Genomic DNA, 21,729 nt, shown 5'->3' on the forward strand with positions numbered 1-21,729 from the left:
GTAGGGAGTTTGCTGTGCACCCTCCCTACTGGCCTAAGGATCTAGTATAAGAATTTAGTTTAATTGTACACATTTATATGTGGAAAATGTATAGTGAAAGTAAAGTTTTAAAGCTAATAGTTTTGAAATTATTTGATTCATTTTTACAATGTCACTATTAAAGCAAAAACAAGGGAATAATTTAAGAAACTGTTTGATCATAGTAATGAAGAATCCTACTTTCATTCCTGAGAGCCTCTAAACTCAGCTAGACAGAACTGGCAAGGTTTGGGGGAATACATAGAGATTTTATTGACCCCACATAACAGTAAGGCTCTTCTGGTAGAGCAAAATGAAAACTGTGTTCCCACTGTTCTTTCCTGGTGGTGCCTAGTACACATGTTAAAAAAGCTCAAGAAGAAAAGAACCTCTGGGAAGGAAATGTCACAGCCACAGTGGCCTGTGCCTCCTGTGTCAAACCTGTCATCCCATGTGCACGAGTCAATCTCAGATGCCATGCTGATCCTTAGCTGAGATGGCAAAGGTGTGGAACTACTGCAAATTGAATGTCATGTGAAATGCTTTCTAAGTATATATATCAGAATGAACTGGAATAGCTAATGAATTAATTTAAGGCTGGTGGAAGAAACTGATGAACTAAATAGGAATTTTCTATATTTACTTATCTCTCTTTTGATCTCTTTCCCTAGTTGGTCTAGATCTCATCTGAGAGGAAGATTATTTTGTTTTTATTTTATTCCCTTTTTTTTCCTCCCCTTCCATTTCCCCTTGCATGCCCTCAAGGTGTTTCATGAGAAATTCTGCATTTTCCAAGAGATGCAGAAGAATGAGGTACCTGGGGCCAGCAGAGGACAGATATCCAATACCTCGGGTTCAGATAAGAGTTACAGAGTTTTTGGACTACCTTGATGGTCATTTTTTTCTATGTTGGGCCACTCAGATTTAAAATGGTTTTTGCAGAAAGAAAGATCACATCTCTAAGCACAGGAGGGGATGTTAAATGACAGTGGCAGATGCCTGGAATCCTCTTACTGAAAATATCTTACAAGCTCTGCCAAGGGTCTGGTGTTAGTGTCTTGTTTTCACTCATTTGCTGTTGCTGAAGTTCCATTAAGAATTTATTTACCCAGCATCTGCCTGTTTTCTTAAGAATAGTTTTGAGAATGTATTTATTTAAAGGATATGAATCTGAAAACTTGACCTACTTCATTTTGTTGCATCCTATCCAAGGATGTAGAGTATACATGCAAACACTGGAATGCCTTGCTGTCAAAAGAAATGTAACCAAACTTCGAGTCTGACCAAGCTGGGTTTGTACTGGTTTGGGGTGGGAGTTGTATTTTTTTAATTAATAACCTGCCTGCTACTTTATATGGGTAAGAGCTGACTTGCTGTTTGCTACTTAACTTTTATGTGAACCCCTTCTCCAAACTGAATTCCTGTTCGTGCTGCTTTTTTGGTAATGTAGTGAGCTTGCTTCCCAGACAGCCTGCTCTGCTCTTTGTGATCAGCAGTGAATTAATTCAGTGTTGTTAAACGTGGTGTCTTTCAAGAGAAGCATCTCTTAAAAAATTCCTAACGTGAGCGCCCCGTGGGTGTTGTGTTTGTAGGTGTATTGTCACCATGTGTGTGTTTGTCATTGTTCCTGTAGAGTTGTGGTGTTGTGCTCAGGTGTTCACCACCACAGGTAACTTGCTTTTTCCTGGAGCTTGCAAAGATGCTGGTGTTGTTCTCTGGCTTCTCGTTTGTGACTGGTTTTAGTTAACTGAATGTGAGAGTGCAAAATGCTGTCTGTTTGCCCAGAGTGGCACAATGCCTTCTGGACTTTGTGACATGAAGGGAAATTTACCTCCCTTCTCAGCAAACAAAGCTAAGTGTTTTACTTGCCTTATATTTGGGTACAGGGTAGCATAGAATGTCCTTGGCTAGAGGAAGTAGTGATTTCCTCCTCCTTTTCCTGCTCCTTTCCCCCTCCAGTTTTAGCTCCTTGAGATCTTTGGAGGCTCTCCTTTTTGACAAGGGGTTTCCATTACTGCATAACCCACTCCGAACCCATCTGGTCTTTCTTAATTCATGAAGCAGTGAATAAGATTTATGATGTCGGTTAAATGTCAATTATTATTTCTATGAAAGAGAGATAATTTAAAACTCTAGAATAAACACAACTCCTAGGAGAGACTGTAAATCAGAATGTAAATGGAGAGTTGTGTGACAGAGTAATACATGGTTGGCCAAGCCAGTTCAAACCAAATATGTTGCAGAAATAAGCCATTATTCTGAATCTTAATCCAGAATTTCGTAGTCATACAGCTAGACAAAGGCCAAATAATTCCTCTAGAAAAAGGTATTTCCAAGTTGACCTCCTCTTCAATGGGGCTGCCAAAGCTAATTGCCTTCAGGAAAGTGCTAGAAACTTGATTTTGTGGCCAGAAGTTCCATTGTGCTCCATCAGTCTGGGTCACGTTCAGCATTTGCACAATTTTGTTTCATGTAAAAACCACTTTGTTTTATTACTGTGCATCTGTTTTCAATGTTGAACTGATTTTGCTTCATTTTGTGCATTTTTTTTTTATTTTTCTCCCTTTACCATCCCCCCTTTAAAGTCGATCTATGTACCACACGCCTTGGCATTCAAGAGATCATACTCGTCAAAGGTAGTGTCTCCCTTCCCACTAGTTGGCCATTGTTGCATTGCATGTCCCCCTGTACATTAACCCATTGAACCCATAGCTCCAACCACATGTGCACTAACATCAACACTGACTGTGCATGCCTGAGATGTTAGCAGACATGGGCAGCAAATTCTTTGCAGAGGATGTCTCCCAAAAATGCGTTAAGCTCCGAAATGTCTGGTTGGAATGCATGCCTTTATCAGTGCACCACTGTACAGTGATGTGGATGATCTGTGAGCTTCAGAACAAATTGGTTTTCAAGGCACTTAAATATGTTTGCATATTCTTTTTTTTTTAATACTTTGAATGTGAGTTCAAATGAATCATCACACTTCAATCAGCAGCTTTCAAAATTGTTAAGTTGGCTCAAATCTTAGTGAAATTCTGTATCAAGCTAAAATCAAGGCAGAAATTGCTGCTTTCTGAAATTTTTATTTTCTTTTTTGCAGTCACAACAGTGTTACATGGAATAGAAAGGTCATGTGCTCTGTCTCCTTACCTTCTAATTTGAGTACCATTGTGGATATGTGTTTTCAAAAAAGAAAGAGTAAATTGTGAGCTTTTTGAAGCTTTAATAGTGGTGCTTGCCAATGACCTACCTGAGGGATTTTAAATTAAGCTGTGATCCTACCTTAAACTCTGTTCACTGAGAACCATCAACAGAGGTAGACTGACCAATGTGGCAGCACAACAACTAGATCAAGCAAATTTCAGGGTGGTCTGACATAACATTCTCTTCTTGGACTGGTCCATGGAGGAGATCTCTTTCCAGAAGTGGAAGACACATGTTTACAGCAGCCCCTCAAAGCTTACATACATGTACATGAGAAAAGAGGCTTTTTCTTCACTGTAGTTTACTTAGTGCAGTTGTCAATTTTTTTTGACACTCAAATCTCTTTGAGGGAAAGAAAAAAGAAAGCCTTTCTAGGTTACGATATATCCAACTAGTGTGTCTGGTAAGATCCTAAACCAAATTTCAGTAATGTTAGAAAGACATATTCTTAAACTAGTTTCACTGACAGGAAAAAGGAGGAAATACCCTTCTATTTCTATAAACATAGCTTTTCCCCCTTTTGGATGGCTTCTGGTGGTGCAATAGTATACATTAGTCTATAGTAATTTCTTAGCTTACACTGCTGTAATTGGTCATATAGACAAGCCTTTTACCATGAAATCAATTTTAAAATGAAATCAAGGGGTCCCCTATCAAGATGAACCCTCTACATGGTACTCATTGATTTATCTAAATCCATTTGGCTAAATTTATTGAGAAATGAAAATTACTCAGAATAAAACCTGGTTTTATCTTTGGGAGAGGTTTCATATAGCTGTGGAAGGAAGGGGTGGGATGTCATATAAAATCACAGCTTTGCAGCTGGCTTAAATGCTTCTTCACTCCTGATTTGATCCTGAAATTGTTGCTCACTGCACTGTGAACACCTTTGCCTACAGAAGCTTGACTTTTGACACAGCCATGGCAAAGACAGAACACCTCCCTTCAGAGATTTTTGGAAGAGGAAATGGTCATCCCTGCCCCCGTATCCCTGAGCATGTAAATAAGATCTGCTGCTGTTTTTCCTTCCTTCAGAGGGCCTACACAGAAGAGGAGCTGAACGCCAAGCTGACGCGGCGAGTACAGAAAGCTGCCCGCAGACAAGCCAAGCAAGAGGAGCTAAAGAGGTTACACAGAGCTCAGGTAGCGTCTCACAAGCCTCTTGTCATGGCACACAGGCAACTCTGTGTGAAAGCACCCTGATCCTGACATTCCTCTGAGTGTATCAGAACAGCATCCTCTCTTTCTACATGAGTGCTCCTGCTCCCTCTTTCAAATTTCATGTCATTCCACAGACAAGTGAAGGATGGCTGAAACCCATCATGAGAGTTTTACAATGAGAAAAATAATGCCCATAACACGTTTCTAGCAACCATCATGCACTGAATGGAACAGTGATACTCAGATGATGCCTGATGGAGCTGCACCTATCATTGCTTTGCTAGGTTATGTTGGTGGGTGATGCGTTAGCAAATTAACCTTTAATTACTATAGAGTCTGCAGGAAAACTGCTAACAGCATCTACAAGTGATAGGATTCATCAAAAACTTAAGACAGGGGCTCAGCTGAGTGAGTAGCATCATCTTTCAGTTCAGTGTTCAGGAAGGTGACAGGAGTTGTGGCAAATAAATTAATATCAAAGTGTTTGCAAATTTAAGAGTTAAGATACAACTGGGTGGGGATGATATTGTCACCAGAATCTGTGATGCTTGTGGTTGAAGCAGGGTGTTGTTGAATACAAATACTTGGTTTTGAAAAGGCAAATCTGACTACTGAAGTCTCTTAGTGCTGGATGTGTGCTGCAGACAGAGCAGGAGAATTGCTTTGATGAGGTTCTGCTCCATTCTTCTCTGAACAGATTATCCAGCGGCAGTTGGAGCAAGTGGAAGAGAAGCAGAGGCAACTCGAGGAGAGAGGAGTTGCTGTGGAGAAGGCCCTTCGAGGAGAAGCAGGTATCCATCCCAGCTTGGTTTGGTTTTCCATGTTTTCTTACCAAGTGCTTGTGCAGTAATCCATAGCTGTTTGGATTTTAGAGGCAATTGGACCGTTATAGCCTAGAGACTGATGCCAATGTGAATCCCTTCTTCCTCTTCTATCTTTTTGAGGCCTCGTTTTTCCTGTGTTTCTTCTAATTCTGGGACTCCCTGTTGGTAGAGACTTAGGTCATTTACCTTGGCCTGAGGTGTAGGAGGTAATTCTGCAGCTACTACTAATGGCTGTTTCTGCTGGATCCTACAGCTAGAAAATTGCAGGGGTTTCGCAGCTGCCATGCACACAGAGTTGTCACAGTAAGACAACCCTGTTTGTATGTCAAGGAAATAATTGTGGAATGGTGTGTGCTTTCTCTATGGTGTTGGATTATCAAGGTAGTGTCCTTACAAGGGACCATCACAGAACATCTTCCTCACTGCACAGCCCAGCACACTGGCTACTTCTGACAAAGTTGTGCAGAACAGAAATGCACATGTGTACTGAAAGGTATCCATGTCAAGCTGTTAAAACAAATGTTGTGTGTACTTGAAATTAAACTAAATGAGTATCATCTAATCTGGCAAGCATAACAGTGGAGGAGTACCTGGTTCAGATAATGCTGATAGTAGTATGATGATTTGGAAAAAAAAATCCCCAATTTGCAAGGAGTCAAATATCCAACAGGCAAATGCAATGTGTATATACCTGACGAGGCCAGGATTATGTACCTGATCACAAGGGTCAGAGTTCAGAAATGGCAACAGTGGAACAGATGTTTGGAAGATGCTTGCTTGTTGCTTGAAGAGCCACATCTATGCCTTTGAAGATGGAGCTTGAACAGTGAGGTTGCACCAGAGAAAAAGTCTGTTGTGATTTCCTGCCAGTGACTGCTCAGCCAGAATTTGGGATGTCTGGTGCTCCATAAGGGTGTGCCAAAGAAGCTGGACGGAGTGCTCAGCAAAGCAAATAGGTACTACAAGTGTGAAGAACAGTCTTGAGGACTTCAATATGTTTATGATCAGGCTGTTTTTATTCATTTGTGGGATCAAAAATATAGGCTTGTGCAAATGGCTGTCTTTGCAAGACTGCCTCCTTCCTTATGCTGTGTGTTCCAGAGCAGCCCCATTCTGTTCTCTGGCCTGCCAGTTACTGCACTTAGTAAACCCAGCTCCATTGTTTCTAATGGTTCTTTTCATTTTGCTTCTTTTCATCTGGAAGTCCAAATAATCTTGATTATTGAGCTGCTGAATGACTTTCATGTAAGACATTGCCAGCACAAGTCGGAAGTCGTAGCAGCTGAGAGAATATTATTCATTATAGAGTTTTCTCACTGAAGAATCACAGAATGCCTAAAACAGGTTCAGAGAGGACAGAATATGACCAAGAGTAAGAATTAAAATTTTACATAGGAGACTGCAGAATTTGGATAAATAGCTTCTCACTCCCAGCTCTCCCAAATGGAAGCAGTCTTAGATGAGCTTGTGTATTTGTGGATTTCCTAGAATAACTATGAAATTGTGGGTCCTGCTTTGCAGAAGGGATTTCTTTTCTTCAGGAAGTCTCCTAGGGTATGCTCTTGCAAAATATTTCTATCAACAGGTCATATGTTATTTTTGCAGAAGCTTAACTCTGACATAAAGACTTCACCATCCTAAATTCTTCCCCCTATTTCAGGGGATTAGCCAGAAACACATTCTGTTGGGGTGGGAAAAATCAGCATGTTCTAATCTGTGTTGGCTAAAAACACAAGATCATAAACCAATTCCCTGTTTCACCTCTCTAGGTCCTCTTGCATGGCCATAGAATCATCTAGGTTGGAAAAGACCTTTAAGATCATGAGTTCAACAATTAACCCAGCTCTGCCAAGCCCACTATTAAACCATGTGGTTTAATTCCACATCTGCACATCCTTTAAATACCTCCAGGGTGCGGACTCCACCACTGCCCTGGGCAACTTGTTCCAGGGCTTGACAAACCTCTCCATGAAGAAATGTATCCTAATATCAAATCTAAACCTCCCCTGGGACAACTTGTGGCCATTTCCTCTTGTGTTACCTGGGAGAAGAGACCACCCCCAGCTGGCTACAGCCTCCTTTCAGAAAGTTGTAGAGAGCAGTAAGATTTCCTCTCAGCTGCTTCTTTTCCAGGCGTTTTACATGTTTGCAATAAAAATAACTGAATTCCTTCTTTTTCAGATCTGTGGTATCACATTCCACAGAGTTTATTTTTGCCTGCAATATCCACCAATTATTCAAAAGGAAAGTATCATTTTTCTGTCGTCTGCATTGTGACCTAACAGTGACCACCACTTTTAGCCAGGACTGCTGTGTAAAGGTGTGGAGTCATGCTCTTGTCTCTAATCAGTCCTGCCCTTAAGGAAACCATGAAAACAAAAGTTCAAAAAGGGCAAGGCAGTGTGTAAAGTGGTGTTGCCTTCTAAAAAAAGAAATCTCTTTAAAAGGTTGTACAAGGAGAAAAAAATGGGGGAGCTTGGGAGGTGTGTCTGCTGTGCACTTACTTTGTCCACATAAATAGAGAAGGATTGCAGTACAGCACCAAAATAATGGCTCTTCCATAGGCAGCAGCCAGTATTAACTGTTCCAGGACAATGTATTAGGCTCTGTAATGAGTGGGATTTTCAGGTTCCTTCCATGCAGGGAAAGAAAAAAAGCACTTATTGATCAGGACTTAAATATGAAGTTTTGGGTAATGTTAATAGTAGTTGCTTACTACTTAAAAATCCAGACAGAAGAAACAGAATCCTGTAACTTGCAATTATTATTTTCTTCTTCTATTATAGAAGAAGACAAGACCCTCTGAACTACTTCTCTAAGTAGTTTTATCATCTTCTAATATATTGCTTCTTATCATCTTTTCTGTCTGTAAAGAATTGCAAATTTTTCTTTTGTAGAGGTCTTCCACTAACTTTAATTCCTCAAATCTCACATCTGGACCACTTTCCATTTTTTGAAAACAGTATTTTTCAGTTCAACTGGTAAGAAGATAAACCAGTTCTATAGATAAAAATTTATTTACTTACAATAATTTTGTTTCTACTTTCTATCCATTTTGCATCATCCTTAATATGTTGTTGGCAAGTAACTTATACTGAGAAGATTGTTAATCAGTTTTTCACAGTGATGGCCTGCTGTTTTCCTGAGATATTACAGCTTTTGATCTTAGCAATAGATACAGGCAGCTCAATATTCTTCCCAGGAATTTCACAAATTAACTGCTATTTGTCAAGGTGGAATATTTATAGGGTGATACTTGCTCTTCAGCTAATGAAACTCAGAAACATTTTGGAGGTTGCCATCAACTTTAATTCTGACAAAATAATTGTGCCTTCTTGGCTACCTCTTTGTCTCTTCTTTTTTTCAATTAACTCAGCCTCAGGCATGGCACAGTTGGTCTTTTATTCTTTCAGAAGCTGAATGCTCAATCTAACATTTAGTTTCTGATCCAGAAAATTTCACAACCTATGATTACTTAATTGCCTTAATGTCTTCTCTCTGATTGTCTTTGAAAATCTCAGCCTTTGACAGCTGCATTCGTAGCAAGAATGAATGATTAGGAGGGTAAGCTCTATTTCAAGTGGCAGTGTAAGCTCTGTTTCAGGGGAGGTCTGGCAGACACAGGTAGTCTGAGCTACTGTCATCCCTTGTTTTCCTCCCCCCTCACTCCCTTCCTATTGATTGCATCATAGTATTTCACTACAGTGGTAAAGCAGGACCTCAGTGAAGAATTTTCTTAGTTTTCTGTGGTGTCCCAAGGGACACCTTGAATGAGTTAATTAACGTAATTTAATATTACTCATGCAACAATACTTTGCATTATAGTGCATTCGCCTGTTTGGACATGCTAATGACTTAGATTTCCTCTGCGAATTTTTTTGTCAATCATTAATTTAAAAATATGTCAAATCAGAGATTTCCAAGACCTTTCTTTTATTCTCTCTAGCATAAACCTCGATAGTAATTTTTAAGAACTTAGAAAACATTTACTGTCAGATCAATACTGAAAAGTTTAAGAGCCACCTCTTTACATCAAATGAATCATATGCAGTGAGAAATATTGCTCATAGTACTTCCATCTGTCTCCTTCCAATGAAATGCTCCACAGTGCTAGACTCGTGGTGCACCTGTCTCTAGCAGCTGTGGAAATGCACATTTCTGTCCTGAAAACCGCTGGGCAGTTCTTCCCTGGCACAGAGACTGCATCAGCAGGAGCACACAATCCCATCTTCCTGCACCTGAGTGTTTGCCATTCGTGTTGGCACTCAGTCAGTGCCTCCCACCTGTGTGCCATACACCATCCTCCACTCACTCACCTCCAAGAAATCAACCCTTGCAGCTGTCCTAAGAAATTACACTGTTTCCTTCTGACACATTGCTCAGCTCCAAAGCAACAGGATTAATTCTGCTTTTCTCAGCAAGAACAGGAGAGACATCAGTGACAGGTATTGCTGCAAACACTAATAGATGAAGTGTCTCTTGTAAACTTCTTGATTTTTCCCCTTGGAAGTCCTCGCCTGCCTGCTGGAAATTTTCTCTTCCTCTTCCCAATATATATGTTTGTGATATATTTGTGTGTGTACATATATATATATACAGAGAAAAAGAGACATATAGTGTTTGTATTTATATATGTGTGTGTGCCCACATGTGTAGCTGCCTGTCTCTTGTTTCTGTGTCTTTCTCATATATTGCTTTGATTGTATGGGGCTAGGGTGGGTGTCTGACTCAATAACTCTGTCTTCACCAATTCCTTGTTGTAGACTATTGGGGAGAGTCTTATTACAGTGACCTCATCGACTTGCATCTGGGTGGTATGTATGGCTGAACCTCCTGCTGACACTAACCCTGCTGACACCTCTCCCCACCCTCCCTTCACCTACTTCTCCCATCCTTGCCTCACAAACAAGAAGAAACAGCCCTTGCATATGACTGATGATTGCAGAACCCCTTTTCCAGCTCAGGAACAGGAGATCCTGGCATGTTCCACAAAACATGTGTAAGGCTCCCTCTTCTCTTTTTCCCAGTCCTGATTTTTTATAAATTTGCTTACGGTTTTCACTCCAGCTGCCTTCCCTGCTAGCAGTGGAAGGTCGTTCTGGTTTTTTGCTTCTCCTTTGTCCAGCTCTATCACTGAAGTTTTCTTTAGGAAAGTGTTTTAAGACTTTAGGACAGCAGAGCAAACAGCACTTGCAAGGATTAGTCATGCTGTTGCCTCTGTCTTGCCCTTGTGAGGCTTTTTTCCTTCTAAAAAAAGCCAGAGTGTGTTGTTGATCTTACAAAACAAAAATGCTCCCTCAAGGGACTTTGAAAACACTTGCAGATGGCACATATGTATTCTTTCTTGTTTTGTCTTAACTATAAGGTTAGAAAAGATTCTGCTGTTCCAGTCATTTTTTGCTGGAATCCAGTTTGCATCATTACAGAGCTATTAAGCTTCTTGCTATGCTATTGCTTTAATACCCCATTTAGTGCTAAACACACATTACAGTGTTTAGTTCTCATTTTCACTTAAGAATCTGGTCATCACTATACCATGGTTTTGCCCTTGCTTTAATTAATGTTACTTCCTGAGTCCCTTAGTATGTGATAAACTTTTGGGTTTGCAAATGACATTTGATTAGCCTTTGCCTATCTTGAAAATTAAAATTTCCTTTGCTAGTTTAACCACCCAAAATCTATTCTTATGAACACATCTGTCTGTCAGCAGATTCAATAGAAAGCAAACTCTGCTCAGTTGCCTTGTTATCTGAGAGTCTCATTTAGTTTATCTTTCAGAGTAGAAAGTTGCTTGATCTAAGCTGTGTTTTTTTGAGGGGCTGCGTTGCAGACCAACTCTGCAATAGGAAAGGTCCACACACTCTAGGCCTGATCCAAGACACATCTCTGGAAGTCTTCCTTGATTTCATTGTGTTCTATATTTAATCCTTCAAATATAATCTTGCCCAGGTTTTTAACAGCCATTTTTTCTCCTGCTCCAGGGAGGCTGTTCCACATAGTATCTACCTGTACCTATCTGTTGTGAATCACTCATGGCACAATAGACTTTTATTGAAGAACACCCACCTGAGTTCAGAATATCCACCCAAGTGCAAGTTTCAGAGTGGAAGACTTTCTTCCTTAGATCTATCCCTGTGCTAATTTTGATGTGACAGTCCTCTGCTAGCCCTGTGCTTCATTCACTGTTCAGTCCCTCTGGCATTCTTTCCTGGGCTATCTCCTGCAGAGAGACTCTGAAATCCTCTTCCTGGTTTTATCCACCAGGGCTGGCCCATGCTCATAACATGCATAGAGTAGGAGCTGTAAAAGGGTTGATGCTGAATCACACTTTAACAAACCCTTATCCCTACTTAATGCTATTTCCACTACACCTCTCCCTCCTCCTGCCTCTGCTCCTAATGCCTCTTTAGAGACAGCGATCCCATCAAAATCACTAATAGTGGCTTTAAGAAAAGCAAAATAATCTTCACTTAAAGGGACACTGTCAGTTAAAAAAAAATCATTATGCTGCGGAAAATCTTAATTGGAAATGGAATTTACTGTTTATCTCTTTGCGTGTTTGCTTTTCCGTTTCTCTGAGCTCAGTCATCTCAGAGTGGTCATTTTTGAACAGGCTGCTTCTATTTATATGGTGACTCAGTCACTTGGGCTTTCAACAGTCAGAGGCAATATTCACGGTTATTTTAAAAATGGTTGATACATCTTAAAACTCTATCAAATTTCTGCTCATCTCAAAAACACTCTTTTCAAAACAAATTTTAAAGAAACTATATTGGGCAGTATCCCTTTAAATGCAATGAGCCAGTATATCCTGGAGTATGTGCCTTTGTAGTATTATTTTGTTGCCTCCATGTAATTTGCTCTATATTTGCTTTTGGGGCTGCCAGAACACTTTTGCCAGGAGGGATACATTGCTCTGGTGATACTTGTCAGACAGTGGCAGATACAGAGCTCAGCTTCGAGATTAACATGTCTGTGCAGGATGCTGCACCTGGGTAGAGAGCCATTAAAATCCCTGGGGGTCCTGCTGAGCCCTGCAGGCAGCTTGGATGTTGCACAGTTAATTATTCTATCGATAACCCATGTCTCTGAGGCATGGCTCTAGTCAATAGAATATTAACAAAATTATAGAATATTAACAAAAATTGCAAAGCACTTTGGAAAGTTATCTGTAAACTGGTAATATTTAGTTGTTACAGATTGCACAACAACTTCTGCAAGGGGAGTGGTAACTTCTGACATCCTGGTCAACTTCCAGTGTGTAGGATTACACATTGCTATCTTAACTAGTTCTGTTGCTCAGCTCAGATGTCATAATCCTCTCTTCCTGTTCTGAAATGTTTTGTACCGTTGCTGTAACGCAGATGTTTCATTTCACGCTACAGATGGTCACATTTCAATTCTGAGTAATTATTCCTGTGTGTATATTGTATGTGTGGTGTGGTTAAAAGAACATTACAAAGGTTGCAAAGTCAACTGAAATTAAGACTTTATATTGTATTGATATATCAACAGATTTGTAACCTTCAGATCCACCACAGAGAGCTGACTCGTGTCCTTATGGAATAATTGGTAGCAACACTAGGTTGTCATCTTCTGGGTAGATCCTTATGGAGAGGAAATGGGACACAATCAGTGGATTTTATAGGTGTTTGTTGGCAGCCGTGGAATAGTGAGACTTGAAAATATGGATTCTGAGCCAGACAGTGGAAGGATGCATTGGTCTGGTGGATATATACTCTTTGTCCTTTTGTTCCCTCTTTTGAGACAGTCCTTGTCCTGATCCTGTTTTATTTCATCCAGAACTACTTACTCCACTTCCGTTTTTATTCTCAGACATTTAATTTTAATCCTGCCTTCTTGACAAAGAAATCCTAGCATTCTACACTTCAGCCATCCTAGTTCTCTCCACTAGCTACTCCTAGTCTCGTCTTCCCACTGACAGTCTCCACAGTCTGAATCCCAGCCTTTGGACTTCTTCCAAAATATTTGGGCTCTGCTCAGCATTATTTGTCTGTAAATTTTAGGTCCTATCTTCTTCTCAAATCTGCCTTCTCCTTTCATCCCTTACCCTTTTTTCCCTCTCTTTTGTCTGTTCTCCATTAGTCACCTTGCTTCCTTAGTCCCAGCCTCAATTCCCCCTAACCCAGTAGTTCCTTGTTTGCCTCTGGAAAGTTCCATGGTTTCCTCTGCCTTCAAGTGAGCAGCTTCCTTTTCCTTGCACCCAGCAGGAAATCATTAAATAAACAGGCACACACTCCTATCTTGCTTTTTTCTTGGCTGGCATATGCCAAGAGAGGCAAGAAGGATGTAGGGAAGAGAACTGGTACATTTGATAGTGTTGATTTCAGACACATATTCTCCCTTCTTGACAAGAGCCTTATGAACATCAGGTAAACAGGGCAGGGAAAGTGCAATTGTTTGGGTTTTTAAAAAATCTTTGTACTCTATTTAAAGCACACTCTTCAACAAGTTCACCTTTTTTTTTTTAACTTATTTAAAACATTTGAGCTTACTATGTCCTTTAAAGTCTTGCAGGTCTAATTCTGCTAGGCTGGAGTCTGATATATTCAAGTGGGATCAGTCCTATTTCTTATGATTGGCAAACACAGCTCTTTTGGAAGGGGAATGGAGTTGTAAGATAAACATTGTTTTTGCAGTCTGCAGCCGTTTTTGACACCGAAGTGAATTGGTAACTTGTTTTCTTTGCTGTAAATTTTGAGCAGGAAAGAGCACTTGATAAGCAGAACTTGTTAAGTACCAGTACTTGTTAGGCAATTGCCATTTACCTGCTTCTTTCTGCACACAGAAACAACAGTCTTGGGAGATAGGGTCAGTGCAGGACTGCATTCATTCTGAGTGCATTCTGAAGTGCCTCAAGGTCTAGTAGAAGCAGAAGACTTCTCTGGAGTCATCTGTGTGTGTGTTCTGCTCCAACCACTGCTTTCCCTTTTTTTCCCTTCCCTTCCCTGCATTTCCCCCACCCCCTTTTACTGGACAAATAAAAGTGGTTCAATGTGCATGACAATCTGGTTCTCTGTGAGTTTTCCCCAGGTTTCTTCTAGTGATTGTACTTTAGAGGATATTGAGTTTGACCCAGAGTCACTAAACTGTGATGTGCTTGTGGGATATCTGTCAAAGTCCTTGCCTCAACCTGCAGTTCTGTGGATGCTGTTCTCCAAGAGTTGGCTTTCTGTATCCCTGGTTTTTAACAGCACTGCTGTTGAACAACTTCACCAAATAGTAAAGTTAGAATGCTTTTTTTTTTTCCAGTACTTGGCTTTCTGATCTTAACCTGATTTTTTTTAAGGGTGGAAAGAGGACATTTACTATGATCAGTGCCATTTGACTTACTGATCTCCTTTGGACTGATCCATATTTTAAGCACCGATTTAAAATCAGAGCTTTCAGTATTCCTGATAAATAAAGGGATGAGGTTTGTTAGCAGAACAAGTTGCCAAATTTCATGTTTTTAACTTGGGAATGCAAGTACCACAGAACTGAGGTTGGCCCCAGAGGTGGATTTCCTGTCCAGTGTTTTTGTTTTCCAAACCACTGTGATTAGTCAACAATATAGAAATCAAAGTCTTTGGATACAAAGCTTGCAAAGGATGTGATCCCACTTGGTCTGTGGTATATCTTTTCAAGGAAATGTAACTTGCAATGACTCACCACCTCTCAGAAATCATCACCCTCTCATATCAAAAAACAGGGGTAAATACTGAAAGGGATCAAGTGTGAGCTGTAACCTGGGGATAATGGGGTCTGCCACCTCAAACTCTGTGTGGTGCTTTCTTCATCCTGATTGATCATTTTGACCACTGGGCTTCTGATTGTGAAGAAGTATTCTGGAGCTAAGAGAGGAAAAGGACAAAACCAGTCTGAAGAATTGCTCTTTAATCAACAGGTAAATAAATATTAGAAAAGAATGCAAGAGTCCAATGTAGCTTCTGTAATAAAGAACAATGTGCAGAGAAAATGAACATAGTGGCTATACAATTTCTGGTCCTTGTTTTGAAGAGACATTGCAGCTATGGTATTTGTTCTTGACCTGGCTCTTGGTTCCCACCACTGTAGCTAAGTCTGCAATCTCTCATGAGTACTGTGACAAACAAGCTCATTCTTGTGGCTTTTTTGCACAGAAGCAAAGTAATTCCAATCACTTTATTGATGGGATGTGTCTGGTGTGCCAGGCAGAGCTTCTGCCTCTCGAGACTGTTCAGTGTGCTCAGGAACTCCTTTTCTTAATAAACTGCAGCTCCTGCCTCCAAACCATGCTCTGGCTTACAGCAGCTGGGACTGCTTTATAAGGCTTGACACAAAAGAAGAGTTGACTTTTGGCACTGAAAGGGAACAACTCGTGACTAACATAGTCTGTTGGCAGCTTTATCTTCCTGGTGAAAAAAATGGTAATTTTCTGTCCAGAGGCTATAGCCACACCTTGTTTGCTGGCAGCACAGGAGGAACCTAAGAAGGGAATGGTCACAGAAATGGTTCTTGTCTTGCCCCTCAGCTCCTTCCAAACAAACTGCTTCAGCAGGTGTTGCTGCTGCCAGAACTCTTTCCATGTTGTGGGTGAATACCTGTGTCAGTATATTTTTGGTGGTGAAGAAGACTTAAACAGAAAGGGAGGTTAGGTTTGTTGAGGTTTTTTTTAATTTGCACAACAAATGGGGTTTTCCCTATCTGGCCCTGGCTCCACATCCAGAAAAATTGTCTTGCAGTGATGATCCTATTTAAAATTTAATGAGACTGGAAGGTGATGATTTCTCTTCTCTAAACAATGCAATAATATTATTAATAGTAATAATATTTACTGTTGGATTATTAGTGGCTTTTGGTGCAAGAAGCTATAAAATAAGCTTTAGAGAACTTGGGAAATAAGTTTTCAGGTTGCACTTTGTTCTTGCTGTTAAAAACCTCCAATACATAAGGAAGACTTTCTAAAGCCTTGCTAATCATCCTGCTTTGGACAGAAAGTGTTTCCAAAGTAATTGCAGTGATCATAACCTGTATTCACCAATGTAATTAACTGTAATTTACATCTAGAGTAGCTGGAAAGGATCTTAATTGCAAAGGTTATGTTTATTATCTTACTGAAAAAACATGTTGACTTTTCTAGTAGCAGTACTAGTGTAGATACCATGGACTTTGTAACTTGATTCAAGGACAAATTTTCTTTAGGCAAGAGTGGGAAGATAACTAAGAGCAGGGGAGGAAAGTACAGTTGTGGGGAGTGAGCTCCATGTTAGTCAGGTGCTGTGTGATCCCTGGGGCTTTTTACTGGAGACCAAAGATGGGATCCTCTTCTAGTATCATACCACTTGTTTACTGATGACAAAAGCTAGCAGTGTGTGGCCATTTCACAATGAGATGAATGACATTTTCACATACTGGGTATTTCTTTTCAGCTCAAATACAGAAAACTGGAAGTTCCTCACCAAGTCTCTATGTCCATGGCTTGAAATGTATCAAATCCCCCCAGCACCCAGTTCTGAATGAAATCTCAAGCCCCGAGAGAAGTGGATTTTTCCATACAGTTAAATCTCCATCTCCCTGACCACCCACAAAACAGTGGTTAGAGCAAGTTACAGTATTAAAGCTTTTAGTTTAAAGTTGTAATTTTGAATAAGATAGGATGAGAAATAAAAAATACTTAACAAGTATCATGCACTAAATGCTCTGCTTTGTGTGGAAGCATGTTTTTCACCATACCTTTGTGGCTTGGGGTTTTTCTTGTTTGTTTTTGCTTTTGTAACCTGATCTGTGAAATGGCAGTTGTAGGAAAAAAGCCTTAGTATTTTTGTATTTTAAATGAAGAAGTTGGAAAATTCAGAACAGTGTAATTAATGTTCTGGTACTTTCTCAACTGTTGTTGGTATGATGCTTTATTTGTCACTGTCCTATGGCCAGCTGTGGCACCTCTCCTGATGTTGCCCCTTCCTGCTTCCAGTACAGAGGTTTCTTCTTCTGAGAGAGCTGTGCTGCTCAGTCACAGGCTTTGAATGAAGCTGGTGTGCTCTCCCTCTTGCTCCAGTGTGTCATCCATGTGCTGGTCTAGTTCTGTGATGGTCCCTTCTAAAGCCTTCCCAGCTCACTGGTACTGTAATTTTGTAGAGCTTTCTGTGAACCACAAACATCAAACTCTGCTGACTTCTCCAAAATGACTGTTATTCTTACCATACTGTCGTTGTGGAGTTTATGCCTCTTCCCAACACAGAAATGCCTCCTCTTTAAAAATGCAGTTGTGCCCTGAGCCCAGTAAGTGTTCCTTTCTGGTAGCTCTGACATTTCAGAGTTCATCATCTCCCTGGTGCGTGTTCTCCTGTAACTATTAGTGATATTGGTTACTGCCTGCTGTTTATCTCTATAATGCTAAGTATCTCTGAAAAGCAAATTCTTGGTGTTAAAGAAGCTGAACCTTTTGAGAGATGAGAAATGCTGGCTGATGGAAAAGATGATAAAGATTCAGTAAGTCACTGTTGCTAACAGGACTTGTAAGCTTTAAAATGCTTTGTGGAATGAGAACGCCAAGGGAGAGCTTTAAATTTACTGGTTTAACTCTGCAGAGTCCTCAGTCAGTGGCTGCCCCCCACAGCCCCTGATGTGAATCACTTTATCTGTGTAAAAACCTTTCCCCCCGAAGCACAACAATCCGGTGGGGTACGTGTGTACTTGCCATACTTGACACAGCAGATACTGGCAGGCTGGTTCCATGGTAATCACATTCTCCCTGTGGTGTTCCCTGTCTGAAGACATTCTATTCCAATACAAAGGACACTTTTACCATCAGTGGATGCTGCCACGGTGATAAGAGCATGGTCCTGATAGAGCTTAAGGTAGGGTGGCTGCTTACAGCTGGTGTCTTATGCATGCAGGCAAGACTTACTGTAATCCTGCTTGAAATCTGACATTTATCAGCAGAAGTTAAATACATGTCTCTGCTCATCCTGACATTTGGGTCGCAAACCTTTTGGTTAAAGACCTTGCACCTGAAAACTGTACATTAGGAAAAGTGCAGTAACAGTAACCTCCTGCCTGGTATTTGTACAGCTCAGTAAGAGTTCGCCAGTACCTCAGTCTACCTCTTATCTGTTATCTGTGCTTATTAGGGACATTATTCATCTGTAGACTGTATCCCTTGTTTCTGCTTCTCCATTTCTTGTATTTTTTCTTTTCTTTTTCTTCTTGTGTTTCCTTTCTTTCTCACTCTTATGCTTTTTGTCCTTTGCTTGTCTTTTATTTCACCCCTTTCCTCCTCTTCCGTTCCACTTCCAACTTCCTCTTCCTCTCCTGCCTCTTCCTCTTCCTCGTTGGGTCCTATTGAAGTTGAGCCCAATGCCGGGACACCACGTCGTAGACCTCTCTCCTTCTGCCCTTGCTGTGCCCATGAAGGTAACGTAACCTCACACACCCCGTGTCCTTCCTGCCCACAGCTGGGTTGTCATAGCAGCACTAGTGACCACAGGGCCCCCAGCCCTTTTCTTGCTGTGTCCCCAAACCAGCCTTGTGTGTGGCTACCTGGTAACCAGCTTCTCTGAGCCTGTGGCAAACTATTAAAGGTACAGTATCCCTTTTGCTAGTCCCAGCTGTGCAAGAGAAGGTGCAGTGACTGGGAGGGACAATGGGCAGCAGCTGTGAGACCAGAAGTGTCACACTCAAAAGTTTCTATTTTCATTTGGTGGCTTCAATTACTCTATTCCTCCTGAAAGATGTTTGGAAGGTGGGGTAAGGGATGACAATCTGTTTCCTTAAATACAGCCTCTTAATTAGCATCTAGGGATTAAAGGAATACTGTGTCTTTATAAGGACTAATTTGAAAAACATCCATGAACTTTAAAAACCATCAGAACTCAAGTTAGACTAGTTTTCCCTCATCTGTCTTGCCGAGTGCATTCTTTAACTATCCCAAATGGAGTTTGCTGTAGAGTTTCCATTGCCAAGGCATGGGGAAGGGGTTGTTTTATGTGTGTTCATGGTGTAATTTTGCTAACCACTTATCTGCTTTCCATAGTGCTCCCTCACATCAGTTGTCAGTGCTCCCTTTCCAGTCCTCCCATTATTCCTCTACTCATTGGCTGTTTAAAAATACTTACGTATTTCATAGGTCGGTAGCACTTTTGGCTTTTTCTTAGAGGCATTTATTTTCTATACATCCTGGCATCGGAAAGGAAGGGGAGACTTCCCAGTGTTTCCATGGCGCCACAGCACTGGACATCTGCATGTACAGTCTCCCTCTCCTGTCGCCACGTGGGCATATTGTGCAGAGATGGTCAGAAAGGAATGCTTGGAACTGAGCAACACACTGGTATAAAGTCCACGGAGCCTGGGGCTCTTGGGGTGGTACAACCCAGCCTGGTATGACACGTTTCCAAAGGCTTACTAGGAGTTGTAGGCTCTCCCTTGTGTAACTGCAGGACAGCTCTTCTCTGACATACCGAGGATGAGGCAGGTCTGAATTAAGTAGCCATTAATGTGGTATTTGTGATGTGTCTGTGTCACGGAGTTTGAATAGTAAGCTTGCTGCTCGATTATTTTAGCATTAGATGGACTGTTTGAGAGCTTTTGTTCTTGTTGTAGAGTACATATCCATAACAATAAGCAGAGACAGGGATGTTAGTTACCTTGGGATGCCTAGGTCATGTGCAGTGCAAGCTGATGGGAGGCAGCAATCCAGAAGCGCTGGTGAGCTCCATTTGAGGCCTTGCTCCTGCTTCCACTCCCACATGGGCAGGAATATTGCCACTGGGGTCTGATGTAAATCACAACATTCAGATGCAGGTGGTTCAGTGTGGAATAAGTGGCCCAGACCAAGAGCTTGCCAGGAGGAGCTTCCTTGGTAAGCTCTTGTGTTTGCTAAATATCAACAGAAGGCTTTGGGAACAGCATTCTGCATTTATTCCACATGACTCCTTACAGACACAAGACTCATCAGTGGACTATTGAGTTAGTTTAGGAGTTTGTTCTAAAATTAAAGGACAAGCAATGAGTTCTGTACTAGGTGGTCAAGGCCCAAGTTTTCTTTATTCTTCTTTCATATTAGCAAATGTGTCTGGGGGTTCCTTTTCTTTCTAGCCCTGGTATGCAGTACAGTAGAATTAGTTTCTGTGTTCACTGTGCACGGGGATCTTCAGGATTAATAGATTTGTGTGGCTAGGAAGAGCAGTCAGAAAAGATTTATTTAACTGTAGGAAAAAGAAGAAACAAGATGTTACTTTTGGCTAGTAAAAGAAAAACTTGAGGACATGCAATTGAAGAAAACAAAGGTAAAACATGGAGTAGCAATTTAATCCTTTTCTGATGAGCCTATGTTTAAGTAGCTGGCATGAGCATCTATAACATTCTCCTAATGAAAGGAAAAGTTAAATACTCATAGAAACTGGGGCTTTCTGCAGCGAGAGTGAGGAAGAAACAAGTAATCACAAGAATATCAGGGGGAAAAAGAAAAGTAGGCTCCAAAGGGAAGAGAATTCTTTTGTAGGTGACTTCCACTCAACTGAGTGCTGTAGGCAAACTGAACGGACCCGGCTTGGGAGTGCTCTGGCAGCATCTTGCTCGGCTTTCTTTGCACATTTTGCCCCGTTGTTGTTTTTGCAGTTTGGGCTTGTAAAGATTGCAGGGCATTACCTGAAAATTTACCAGGTTTCTTTCTTGGCAGGCATGGGTAAGAAGGATGACCCCAAGCTGATGCAGGAGTGGTTCAAGCTGGTGCAGGAGAAGAATGCCTTGGTTCGCTACGAGTCTGAACTGATGATATTGTGAGTGAATGTGGAAAAAATGGGGATTTTGTCATAAATAGTAGTGGAAGATCTGTCAGTATTGTCTTCCCTGTTAAGCCAGAAGGTCAGCAGCCTCTTAGGCTGAGATAGGAATCCCAAGTACATTTCAGAGGAGTGGTAGAAGAAAGAATAATAGTGGTAAGGGATGAAAGTTCCAATTATTTGTGAACATGAAGAAGTACAGTTTTGTGAGCCCTTCTTGTGCTGTTCTTGTATAAAACACATCCTGTTTGTGCAGGTGTTTTTGAGCTATGCAGAAATAATGTGGGACTCCTTTTTGGTTTTGGTAAAGTTGTCTTCTAAGCATAGACAAAAGCATTTAATTCAGCCACCTTGCCATGTGGCCCTCCTTTCTGCTTATAAGGAGGACCCCAATGCCTCTCATGTGGGCTCAGATGGTAAGGGTGTTTTCCTGTTCATGAAAACGGGGGGGTTTTCTGTTCCCACGGTGCAAATTCACTGAAATTCATTTTGAGGTGTGTCAGCTCACTTCAGCAATGGGGAAGCTGCTGGCCTTAGTGGCAGAAAATTCCCAAGGCAGTGTTTGCAATAGCCTGACAATGTCCTTAAGTAATAAGTAATTTGTTAATAAGTAACTTTGATTTTTAGGCTGGGAAGTAGCAGGGGATATGTAAAGGCATTGCAGATTTATTTGCTCTTTGACTCTGCTCTATATTTAGTTTACTCCACTTTCATCATTGCACTTCCTAGCTGAAGGCAAAGAACGTGCAATGCTAAAA

General features: G+C 41.0%; 1 protein-coding gene across 9 annotated transcripts in view; it reads left to right on the forward strand.

Annotated features, from left to right (window-relative positions):
* Positions 1-21,729, forward strand: part of MICAL3 (microtubule associated monooxygenase, calponin and LIM domain containing 3) — a 172,873-nt gene that overhangs the window by 145,869 nt on the left and 5,275 nt on the right. For 7 of the 9 annotated variants that reach the window (XM_072923833.1, XM_072923834.1, XM_030263613.4 and 4 more), the window contains 5 exons: positions 2,604-2,654; positions 4,261-4,368; positions 5,084-5,177; positions 18,540-18,605; positions 20,869-20,968. In XM_072923833.1, the coding sequence (XP_072779934.1) occupies positions 2,604-2,654; positions 4,261-4,368; positions 5,084-5,177; positions 18,540-18,605; positions 20,869-20,968 (419 nt within the window). Of the gene's footprint in view, positions 1-2,603; positions 2,655-4,260; positions 4,369-5,083; positions 5,178-9,973; positions 10,025-18,539; positions 18,606-20,868; positions 20,969-21,729 lie in introns of all 9 variants that reach the window. The other 2 variants (XM_041713711.2, XM_041713710.2) reach the window with 2 other exon arrangements.

This window comes from Taeniopygia guttata, chromosome 1A (genome assembly GCF_048771995.1).
Source record: "Taeniopygia guttata chromosome 1A, bTaeGut7.mat, whole genome shotgun sequence".
Lineage (NCBI taxonomy): Eukaryota > Metazoa > Chordata > Aves > Passeriformes > Estrildidae > Taeniopygia > Taeniopygia guttata.